Here is a 12,335-nt window from a genome sequence, read left to right on the forward strand (position 1 = left end):
ACAAAGTCTTGCACTGTTGCCCAGGCTGGACTATAGTGGCATGATCTTGGCTCACTGCAACCTCCCACTCCTGGGTTCAAGCAATTTTTGTGCCTCTGGCACCCAAGAAGCTGGGATTACAGGCACATGCCACTACACCCAGCAATTTTTGCATTTTTAGTAGAGATGGGGTTTTGCCATGTTGGCCAGGCTGGTCTTGAACTCCTGACCTCCAGTGATCTGCCCACCTTGGTCTCCCAAAGTGCTGGATTACAGGCGTGAGCCACTGCATCCTGCCAAGAGTAAACCTTGTGATTGCGAGAATGACTATAATCAAGCTACAATAGCATTGTTCTTAGTATTGTACTTTTTTCATGAGTACCTCAATTACCATCAACCAAGATTGCTTACCAGCCAAATTGTATTATTATAACGTTGTATACTTCCAGTAAAATATTGAGTAAAACTGATGTGTAGAAAAAAAAATGTCTGTTAGGGATGAGCAAGTTCTGTATGCAAAAAGCATTCAGTACTTATAGACTGTTGGTGGGATGTCAATTAGTTCAACCCCTATGGAAAGCAGTATGGAGATTTCTCTCATTTTTAGAGTTCTAAAAATAGAATTACCATTCGACCCAGCAATCCCACTACTGGGTATTAACAATCCCACTACTATGTTCACCATTTGGCTGATGGGCTCAATAGAAGTCCAAACCCCAGTATTACACAATATGCCCGCGTAACAAACCTGCACATATACTCCCTGCCTCTAAACTAAAATATAAAAAACATAACAAAAAACATTCAGCATCCTAATTGAATTTTTATACACTTGGACATCTTATGACTAGAGGATAATAATTTCTTTTCAAAAATATATTGAATGTAATAGTAATGTGCCAATTGGTTGGTTCCTTTTCTGTGACAGCTGTACCATAGTAATATAATATGTTAACAATAGGAAAAACTGGCTAACGGGTATAATGAAACTCCATAACTTTTCTATAAGTCTAAAACTATCCTAAATCAAAGGCGTATTTATACAAGTGTATATAAATATAGGAATATATTAATTATTTTTAAATTCCCTAGTTTTAAAATGTTAGTGAAAATAATCTCATTCATGGACCATAGTAATTTTGAGTTAAAATATCATGATCATTTCAGGTTAAATCTCAAATACTATTTCTTTGCAAATAGTCTTATTTCCTCCATTAATTATCTATAGTCTAAAATCAACTAAATGTCTTGATTCTGAATGAATGATATTCTCTGTGTACAAAATGGCTATAAAAATTTTCATGTTTTGTGATTTACATATATAAATATATATAATTGTATGTATTAGCTGATATATACAATTGTATATACAATTAATATATTAACTAATATGTGCAATTATATACAATATAATTAATATATATGTGTATATATGTATGCCTCTTCTATGCTTTCCTAACTACAGGCCTTTATTGTAATATCCTTGGACTGGAGACAGTTGCACAGGAAGCCAGGCACTGGAGTATCCAGTCCGTATTTGGCTGTGCAGATATTTCTCATTGCTAGCTAGGGTGTGCACTAGAAAACTAGCTATGGTCCAGTAAGGATTGTGAGACATTGTGGTTGTGTTGGCTATTCCTTTCCAGCCTCATGGGTTGTTTATATAAGTACAAGATCATTTCTCCTTAATGCCTATTATACTATCAAAACAGTGGTTTTTAACTGGTAAGTACTGGTCAGGATCATTTACCCAATGTTAGAATTAATACTCTGATGAGGAAATCTTGGTAGCTGTAGTAAAGACAACCAAGATGGTGTTCAGAGATCCTTACTTCTCTCTGTTCTTTCCATGTAGATTTGTGACCTAATTGATATTCAGTGCAATCCTGACACTTGAGACCATTCTTTGTCAAATTTACTTTATAAATTTAGAAGAATAGATGTGAGAAATGAATGGGCTGGTTATTTGTATGTGACTTACATATAGACAATAATGAATTTTCTTTTAATTGCTTTTATAGATATTTCCAAACATTATAGTCAAAAAGCTACAATAGAGCATGAACTTCCAACAGCAACACAGAAGCTGATAACAACTAATGACTGTATCCTGTCATCGGTAGTGGCATTAACAAATGGAGCAGGAAAGGTAATTCTTTTCTGGCTTGTATTGATGTTAAAACTCTTAACTATGTGCTTTTTTTCTGAATGACATAAGAAAATGGATCTGTAAAAGGATTTTGGAATATAAGGGTTTAAGGTAAAATAAAGCTGTCTCCCTTTCCTCTGCTTCCTACCCAGTATTTACTCTGACGTATTATTTTAAGAGAGGGATCTCTCACTATTTTGCCAGGCTTGACTCAAACTGCTGGACTCAGGGAGTCTCCTGGGTGGCGGGGACTATAGGCACATGCACTGCATGCTGCTTCCCTACCTAATGTTTAAAGCAATATGACAGTGACTGTTGAGCATTTGTCTTGAGTGTGTAGATCAGTCCCTGTTTATGTTTTAATGCAGTATTGGATGATTAGAAGATTCTAGGTAGTCTCAACATAGATCCTTGTGTATATGAAGGGTCTGCCATATACAACACTGGGAACATACAAAAAAAGAAAACAAACCCACCACAATATACGTTCCATTAATATTTTGTTTTTTTCCTCCTAGTGTTTTTGTATTTTTTTTTTGGTAATACTTGTGATAATAGTACCTCTGTGGTTTTGTATCTTAATGAGCACTTTAAAGTGACTTCAACGTGTGTCTTTTCGTTGAACCTTTAGTAGTAGGTCATGATCGTCTGGATCATTAAATACTTAATTTTCGCTGTAAACTGACTAAAGTGCAGTTTCTTTAAGAATCCTTTGATAAGCCAGATGCAGTGGCTAACACCTATAATCCCAGCACTTCAAGAAGCTGAGGCGGGAGTATTGCTTGAGCCCAGGAGTTCAAGACCAGCCTGGGCAACATGTCAAGACCTCATCCCTACAAAATTAAAAATTAGCCAAGCATGGTGATGTGCGTCTATGGTCCCTGCTACTTGATTGACCCAGGAGGTTGAGGCTGCAGTGAGCCGTGTTTGAGCCACCACACTCTAGCCTAGGTGACAGAGCAAGACCCTATCTCCAAAAAAAAAGAATGTTTTGATCATGGATTTTCCTGTTTCAGCAGAAGGTATATTCTCAGAGTATGCGTTCATGTGGCTGTCATCAACAACTTTAATGATTAAGATTTCTCTGAGAATGTCCTACATGTATAAAACCAAAAGGACTGTGTTCAGAACTATCTTAGCCCATTTATTTCAGCAGACTGAGCATGATTTCCAAAGGAAATGCTTATCTCTGTGTCTGTCTTTATATACTCTTCTGCTTCTGACAGGTTGACCATAATAGGAACAAATATTCTTCAAGTGATTTACAAGTCAGAAATGATCATAGATCATGTTAGACATTCCAGTGTCATCTTTTTCAAAGTTAGACTGGTCCTGTGACCACTTGCTATACTGTGGGGTCGTGATTAAAACATGTTATCTTTAGATTCCATCAGCTTACAGATCTATGTGGACAGAATTCCTGAGCCAGAGGACCATCCCCTCTACCTTCTCTTTCACCTCCTTCATTCACAGCATGCCAGATGCTTTCGGAGGATAATCCTAACTTTGATTCAGTTGAGAAAAATTATATAAAAAGAGAATGTTGGTATTTTATGAGTCTCTGTATTTGCCAACTGTTTTGTTTTTTTTTGAGACAGAGTCTCACTCTGTTGCCCAGGCTGGAGTGCAGAGGCGCCATCTCAGCTCACTGCAAGCTCCACCTCCCGGGTTCACACCATTCTGCCGCCTCAGCCTTCTGAGTAGCTGGGACTAAAGGCGCCAACCACCGCGCCTGGCTAATTTTGTTTTTGTATTTTTAATAGAGACGGGGTTTCACTGTGTTAGCCAGGATGGTCTCGATCGCCTGAGAACGCTGAAATAATTAAATAGTTGTATATTTCATAGTTTATTTTAGCTTTACTTTGCCTGAAACCATAAAATGTCATCTCAAGGAAAGATATTTGATCTTCACTCTGGAATTTTAATAAATGGTTTTCAACTAAAATATTTGAACTAATGTTAGTTGGTGTCAGCTTAATACTAAATACTTAGCTGATATGATTTGATTAACCTAATTTTACAGTTCATAATTTCCTTAAGAACCTAGTAGAAGAGTGTAGTATATTCATATTAAAAAAAGTCTGGAAAATGTAGAAATATTAGAAAAAAGAAAATAAACCTCACAATATACTACCATGATCCAAATGCAAACAACTGCATGAATCCATGTCATTCACAAGGACTATATAGCTCAAGATTTTTGGAATCCTTACTTTATTGAATACTACCTAACATAGAATTTCATTTGATATAGTAAAATATCAGTGAAAAATATAACCTTTCAGACCATTAGTAATTAATTTTTGACCAATTTTTGCCAAAGTAGAATACTCTGTTTTACAAATTACTTTTTAAAATTTACCAAACTACAATATTCTTTAATGTATACAAGACTGTAACTTTTCTGGCTAAAGCATTTAGCCAGAATGGGAGCCTCAGGCAAGAGGATTACTTGAGTCCAGGAGGTTGAGGCTGCAGTGAGGCCTCCTACCTCAGTCTCCCAAGTAGCTGGGACCACAGATGCACACCGCCATGCCTGGCTAATTTTTCAATTTTAAAGAGGTGAGGTCTTGTCATATTGCCTAGGCTGGTCTTGAACTCTGGGCTCAAGCAATACCCCCACCTCAGCCTCAAAGTATTGGGATTACAGGTGTGAGCCAACGCACCTGGTTTATCAAAGGATTCTTAAACTGCACTTTGGGCTGGGCGCAGTGGCTCATGCCTGTAACCCCAGCACTTTGGGAGGCCGAGGTGGGTGGATCACGAGATCTGGAGATCGAGACCATGGTGAAACCCCGTCTCTACTAAAAATAAAAAAAAAATTAGCCGGGTGCGGTGGCAGGTGCCTGTAGTCCCAGCTACTCGGGAGGCTGAGGCCAGAGAATGGTGAGAACCGGGGAGGTGGAGCTTGCAGTGAGCCGAGATCGCGCCACTGCACTGCAGCCTGGGGCGACAGTGTGAGACTCCATCTCAAAAAAAAACAAAAAAAACCCTGCACTTTGGGCTGGGCACGGTGGCTCACCTGAGGTCAGGAGTTTGAGACCAGCCTGGCCAACATGGTGAAACCCCATCTCTACTAAACGCACAAAATTAGGCCAGGTGCAGTGTCTCACGCCTGTAACCCCAGCACTTTGGGAGCCCGAGGCGGGCGGATCACGAGGTCAGAAGTTCAAGACCAGCCTGACCAACATGGTGAAAACCCGTCTCTGCTAAAAATACAAAAATTAACTGGGCGTGGTGGTACGCGCCTGTAATCCCAGCTACTGGGCAGCTGAGCCAGGAGAATGGCTTGAACCCAGGAGGTGGAGGTTGCAGTGAGCATAGATTATGCCACCGCCCTCCAGCCTGGATGACAGAGCAAGACTCTGTCTCAAACAAACGGACAAAAATACAAAAATTGCCTGGGTCTGGTGGCAGGCATCTGTAATCCCAGCTACTCAGGTGGCTGAGGCGGGAGAATCGGTCAAACAAACCTAGGAGACGGAGGTGGCAGTGAGCCGAGATCGTGCCACTGCACTCCAGCCTGGGCAACAGAGCGAGACACCGACTCAAAAAAAGAAAAAGAAAAAAAAAAGAAACCACACTTTGGTCAGTTTGTAGTGAAAATTAAGTATTTAATGATCCAGATGATCATGATCTACTATTAAAGGTTCAATGAAAAGACACATGTTGAAGTCACTTTAAGGTACTTGTTAAGATACAAAACCACGGAGGTAGTATTATCACAAGTATTACCAAACACTATAGATTCAAAATCATGGCTCAGAAAGTTATAGCAATAGATCTTTGTGGCTGCTTACATAGAGTTAACAAATGTTAAATCTGTAAATGACAGTCTACTGAATTTTCAGTCTTTCTTTTCTGTATTTGTAATTTATAAATTAAGATTTATAGAATTAAATTTAAATGGAGGTTACATATTCAAGATACTGTGCTATATCTTCTGTTAGAATATGAAATATTCAAAGTTAAAATATAAATGGAATCTAGAAATCCAAACATGGATATTTTAAGAAGAGCAGCAGAAATCAACGAGGTAAAGAGCTCATGAAAGTCACCTACAGAATCAATGAGTATCAGTCTTGGTTTTCAGGAAGAATAGAAATTGTCTAGAAAAGGACATGTCAGAAATTTGTTCTATTTATACTGTTGTCCTCTTTTTATTATAATCCATTGCCTAGGTATTCTCAAATAAATAAGTGTGGGCTTTGGGGCAGGTGTTGGAATTTCATTTCCATTTCCGTTCTCAACATCTTTAAACTTTGCTGCAAAAACTATTAGATATATATTTTAGATATATTGTTGGAAAAAAAAATCTGTTTTCTTGTCACACTTTGTTTAGATTGCATCCTTCTTCAGCAACAATTTGGACTACTTCATTGCTTCACTGAGCTATGGACCTAAGGCAGCGAGTGGATTCATTAGTCCTCTTTCCGCTGAATGCATGCTACAGTATAAGAAAAAAGCTGCTGCCTATATGAAGTCTTTGAGAAAGGTTTGTTAGCTGCTGTTAATGGTTAAATCACAGGAAACATCAGGAATCATTCTATAGAATGGCAAGAGTTTTTCTGCAGTTTATATTGCTGACATTTTATACGATATTGGGGTGCAGGTTGTTGGTGGGTGTTGGGGGAGGACTGTGGGGAAGAGGAGGTGACAGGACCCGGACTTTACCTGATAAGCAGCATTGCCTATATTCATAGGCCATGTTGGACTCATGTCCCAAGTGCCTGATAAAGTGCCTGGGGTGAGGTAGCCAGGCAAACAGTAAATATTGAACTTCAGAAACTCGTAAACTTGTGGAAACAGAACAAAGAGAAATATGTGTGTGATTTTTTTTCTGAATAAGAATATGCGGTTGTTGCAAAAAAAAAAAAAAAAAGATACTACAGTACATTAAGAAGAAAATTGTGGTCACCTGTAATCCTACCACCCAACTGTAGCTACACTTGACTTTGTTAGAAAACAATGTATTTATATCCAAAAAATGTTAGTATATGTTTTGAGTGCACGTGCACACACATACTATAAAAAGCAGAATGTATTTAGGTGCATAGACTGTTTTAGAATTTGTTTTCTCTTAATGCATTGAGGATATATTTATATGTATCTCAAAAATTGTATCTATAAAATACATGACTCAAGGGACATCATTAAAAAAGAATGAAAGAAATAGGAATAATAAAATATAAAATATAATATAAATTACTATTATATTTTTTTATTTTTTAGCTGCTCCTTGCGGAGCAGGGCTAACTTATAGACAGTGCACCCAGAGTTGCCAGCTGTCATCATTATTTATAGTGTTTCCTTCTGTAAATGTATAATTTAATTCATTGCTGGTAGATATTTAAGTTGTTGCCTGTTTTTCACTGTTACAGTGGAGTGCTACAGTGGATATTCTTGCACATGCAATTTGTGCATTTTACTTTTTTCTCTTCATTTCTTTAAACATTTTAACTATGCAGTGCATAAACACGTTCTTATATTAAATTCGATCATTACAGGTAAATTATAATCCCTAATTCCAGTTCCTCTCTAGAGGTAACCATAGTTTTCAGTTTGATGTGTAAACTTTCAGGCTCTTTGAGCATTTATAAGCATGCAATCTATAAACAATACACAGAATTTTTCTTCCTTCCTTCCTTCACTTTTCTTTTGTTCTTTTCTCTTTTTTTCTTTTCTTGTCTTTTTTTCTTACCAAATGCATGTTTCATTGTGCAGTTTGCTTTTTTTCTTTAAAATAATGATTTAGAGACTGTCTCTATCATTACATGTGGTACTCACTATATTCCTTTTAGATACGGCATAGAATTCTATAATATGGATGTTCCATAGTTTGTTTAGGTTTCCCTTAATTGGTAGGCATTTAGGTTAATTCCGCTTTTTTACCGTTACAATAATACTGCAAGGGAAGCCTTGTAAATGGTTCCTTGGGCACATGGGTGGAATATGAGAAGTAGAGTGTTGTAGGCCATGTGGCTTGTACATTTTAAGTTTTAATAGTAGTTGCCAGTTGTCCTTCAGAATGGGTACTCTGAAGGATACTTCCCACAGTATAAAAGCTACCTATCTCCCTATGTGAATTGCTGGTTCAAAGTCTGTGAATGTTTCAAATTTTGGCATGTTTTTCCAGACTATACTCCAGGGAGGTTACCTATTTATAGTTTGCCAGTAGTAGAAATATGAATTTAACCCATGCATTTAATATTTGTCCATCTCAGAAGTTTCTTGCTGTTGTTTTGGTTTATATATCTTTGCTTGTTAATGAGATGGAACATCCTTTCATGGTTATCACTTGTGTTTATTGTATAAATTCTCTATTCAGGTCATTTACCTATTTTTAAATAAATGTTTCTAAGTAGGATTGAAAGAGCTCTCTCTATATTAAGAATGTTAATTTTGTGTTTATGTGGGAAGTATTTTTCCCTAGTTTGTTGTAGTAGTTTTTCAAAATAGAAGTTTTTATTTTTGTATCATCAAATAGGTTTTTTTCTTCATGGTGATCATTCTTAGCCAGGGTTACTTTCCAAGGTAGTCACCTCTATTTTCTTCCAGCATTTTGCAGTCTAAATTTTTACATTTGGACAGGCAGCCTGTAGTAGCTGGAAAAAAATACATAAATAAATTTTTAGATTTGGATCTTTAATTCAACTAGAATTTATTCTGATACAAGATGTCAAAGAAGGATCTACATTTTTTTTTCAGTAATTAGCTGGTTGTTTTTGTATCATTTATTTAGTCCATCTTTTCTTCAGTCAGAAATGCAGTATTTGCCAGATAATAAATTTTTATGTATGCTTTTGTTTGTTTCTGGATTTTCTATTCTGTTCTTCATCTGTCTATATTGGTGCAAGTCCATATGGTTTTAGTTAGTGTAGCTTCTACTGATGCCCCGTGACTTATGATGGGATTACGTCCTGATAAGCCCATTGTATGTTGAAAATATTGCAGCCGGGTGCAGTGGCTCATGCCTGTAATCCCAACACTTTGGGACGCCAAGGTGGGAGGATCACTTGAGCCCAGGAGTTGAAGATCAGCCTGGGTGACATAGGGAGACCTCGTCTCTACAAAAAAAAAAAAAAAAAAATTAGCCTGGCATGGTGGTGCATGCCTGTAGTCCCAGGTACATGCTTGGGAGGCTGGGCTGAGGCAGGAGGAGCCCTTGAATCTGGGAGGTCAAGGCTGCAGTGAGTCGTGATCACAGCACTGCACTCCAGCCCAGGGTGACAAAGTGAGACCTTGTCACAAAAAAGGAAAAAAGTCAAAAATGCATTTAATGTACCTAATCTACCAACCTAGCCTGCCTTAAATGTGCTCAAAACATTTACATTAGCCTACACTTGGGCAAGTCATCTAACATAAAGCCTATTTAATTTAATTAATTAATTTATTTATTTTTGAATCAGAGTCTTGCTCTGTCACCCAGGCTGGAGTGCAATGGCACGATCTTGGCTCACCACAACCTCTACCCCCTGGATTCAAGTGATTCTCCTGCCTTAGCCTCCCACAGGCTCCTGCCACCACGCCTGGCTAATGTTTTTTGTATTTTTAGTAGAGACAGGGTTTCACCATGTTGGTCAGGCTGGTCTCAAACTCCTGACTTTAGGTAATCCACCCGCCTCGGCCTCCCAAAGTGCTGGGATTACAGGCATGAGCCACTGTGTCTGGCCTTATTTATTTATTTTTGAGATGGCATCTCACTCACTCTGTCACCCAGGCTGGAGTGCAGTGATGCAACCTCTGCTCACTGCAGCCTCTGCCTCCGGGATTCAATGGATCCTCCTGCCTCAGCCTCCTGAGTAGCTTGGATTACAGGTGTGTGCCACCACGCCCGGCTAATTTTTGTATTTTTAGTAGCATCAGGGTTTCACCATTTTGGCCCAGCTGGTCTCAAAGTCCTGACCTCAAGCCATCCATCACCTCAGTGTCCCAAAGTGCTAAGATTACAGGAGTGAGCCACCAATCCTGGCCAATTTTGTAATAGTGTTGAATGTATCATATAACTTACCGAATACTGTACTGAAAATGAAAAACAGAATGGTTGTATGTATGAGTATTCAAAAGTATGATTTCTACTAAATGCACCATTGTAAAATCATCAGTTGAACCAAGGTAAGTCAGTGACCATTTATAATTGTTATAAATTCTTTATTATTTTTCCCTTTTTTTTTTTTCTTTTTGAGATGGAGTCTCCCTCTGTTGCCCAGGCTGGCATGCAATTATGCAATCTGCTCACTGCAACCTCCGTCTCCCGGGTTCAAGTGATTCTCCTGCCTCAGCTTCCCTAGTAGCTGGGACTATAGGCGTGTGCCACCACACCTGGCTAATTTTTATATTTTTAGTAGAGACAGGGTTTCACCATATTGGCTAGGCTGGTCTTGAGTTCCTGACCTCGTGATCTACTCGCCTCGGCCTCCCAAAGTGCTGATATTACAGGCATGAGCCACCACACCTGGCCTATTATTTTTCTTTTAAAAAATTATCTTTCTTTTCACATGTACTAAAGAAAATAGTCTACTTTGACATACATCTGAATTTATTGTCATACCTCGTTTAGCATTCTTTGTGTATGTTGGATGCAGGGGAGGGGTGATACAGTATTTTTTCTTTAATTCTTATGATGCTTTTTTCATAGCCCCTCTTGGAGTCTGTGCCTTATGAGGAAGCACTGGCAAACCGCCGCATCCTTCTCAGCTCCACTGAAAGTCGAGAAGGCCTTGCACAGCAAGTATGGCACTGGGAAAACCATGGAAATTGTTAAAGAACAGAAATGTTAAATCCCCCAAAGAAAGTTTTTAAGATATGTAGAATGATTCAAAAGTCTGCATAAACATGTGAAATGAATTGTTTAATACATACTAAAAAGCAAATAGACATAATTTATTGAAAAACATGTTTACACTCTAAGTCATCTTGATTCAATTGGTGTTATAATTGGAACTAAAGTACTATCAGCATACTTTGGCCATGATGATTAATTCTTTTTTTTAGGTACTAGATTTAAATGTCTGAAATACTAAAGTACAAGAGGGGGCAAGAGCTAGTGACTCTGAGTTATTTTCATTTCTTAAAGGAGCAGGAATGAAAAATTTGCAGTATTTAGTAGTCAGTTGAATTTGGGGAGTGGGTGGGAGTGGGAGGCACCGTCTTTTTCAGAAAAAAAGGAAAAAAAAAAAATGTATATATTTGTCCATGGTTGCTGGCTCATAACTCCCATAGTCCTTGTTGCAGTAAATGGAATCTCTCTCTCTGATCTTCTCTTGCCCTCTTTTTACTTGCCTAAGGCAGGACTCTAATCTGACTATATGGCATTATAGGGCATAAGACCTTCATTCCAGAGGAGGTCTTGCCCCATACCTTAGAGGAAGAAATGCTGCTGCACAGAGAAGAATCTAAACTGACAGGGCTTATTGGGTTTTGTGGGGTTTTTTTTGACATGGAGCCTTGCTGTGTCTCCCAGGCTGGAGTGCAGTGTCATGATCTCAGCTCGCTGCAACCTCCGCCCCCTGGGTTCAAGCGATTGTCCTACCTCAGCCTTCAGAGTAGCTGGGATTACAGATGCATACGACCATGCCTGGCTAAGTTTTGTATTTTTAGTATAGACAGGGTTTCACCATATTGGCCAGGCTGGTCTTGAACTCCTGACCTCAGGTGATCCCCCTGCCTTGGCCTCCCAAAGTGCTGGGATTATAGTCGTGAGCCACTGTGCCCAGCGGGGCTTGTTGGATTTAGATCCAGTCACATTTCTTCATGGTTGTCAATTATGCCTATCCAGTGCAGTCTCCATAAAATGCCCAGGAGGGCAGGGTTTGGGAGCTTCTGAATAGCTGAACACATAGAGGCTCTTGGAGGGTGGCATGCCCAGGGAGGGCATGGAAATTCTGCACACCTCCCTCTGCTTCACTCTAAATCTCTTAATCTGTATCCTCAGTAATAAGCCAGTAAACATGTTTCCCTAACTTTTGTGAGCCACTCCAGCAAATTAATCAAACTCAAAGAGGGAGTTCTCAAGGTCCAGACTTGCGACTGCTGTCTGCAGGGGAGGCATTTTTGGGAACTGAGCTCGCAATCTGTGGGATCTAACACTATCTCCATGTAGATAGTGGTGGAATTAAATGGGAGGACATCCAGCTGATGTCCACAATAAAACTGGCTACTTGTTTGTTGGTGGGGAAATATCCCCACATATTATGGGGTCACAGAA

The 12,335-nt window shown here is 38.9% G+C and overlaps 1 protein-coding gene across 4 annotated transcripts in view; it reads left to right on the forward strand.

The window, feature by feature from the left end:
• The window catches only part of PPP1R21 (protein phosphatase 1 regulatory subunit 21), a 92,782-nt gene that overhangs the window by 65,452 nt on the left and 14,995 nt on the right, over positions 1-12,335 (forward strand). For all 4 annotated transcript variants that reach the window (XM_017947520.2, XM_003908639.4, XM_003908638.3 and 1 more), the window contains exons 14-16: positions 2,001-2,128; positions 6,471-6,623; positions 10,767-10,859. In XM_017947520.2, coding sequence (XP_017803009.1) covers positions 2,001-2,128; positions 6,471-6,623; positions 10,767-10,859 — 374 coding nt within the window. The remainder of the gene's footprint in view (positions 1-2,000; positions 2,129-6,470; positions 6,624-10,766; positions 10,860-12,335) is intronic.

This window comes from Papio anubis, chromosome 14 (genome assembly GCF_008728515.1).
Source record: "Papio anubis isolate 15944 chromosome 14, Panubis1.0, whole genome shotgun sequence".
NCBI lineage: Eukaryota > Metazoa > Chordata > Mammalia > Primates > Cercopithecidae > Papio > Papio anubis.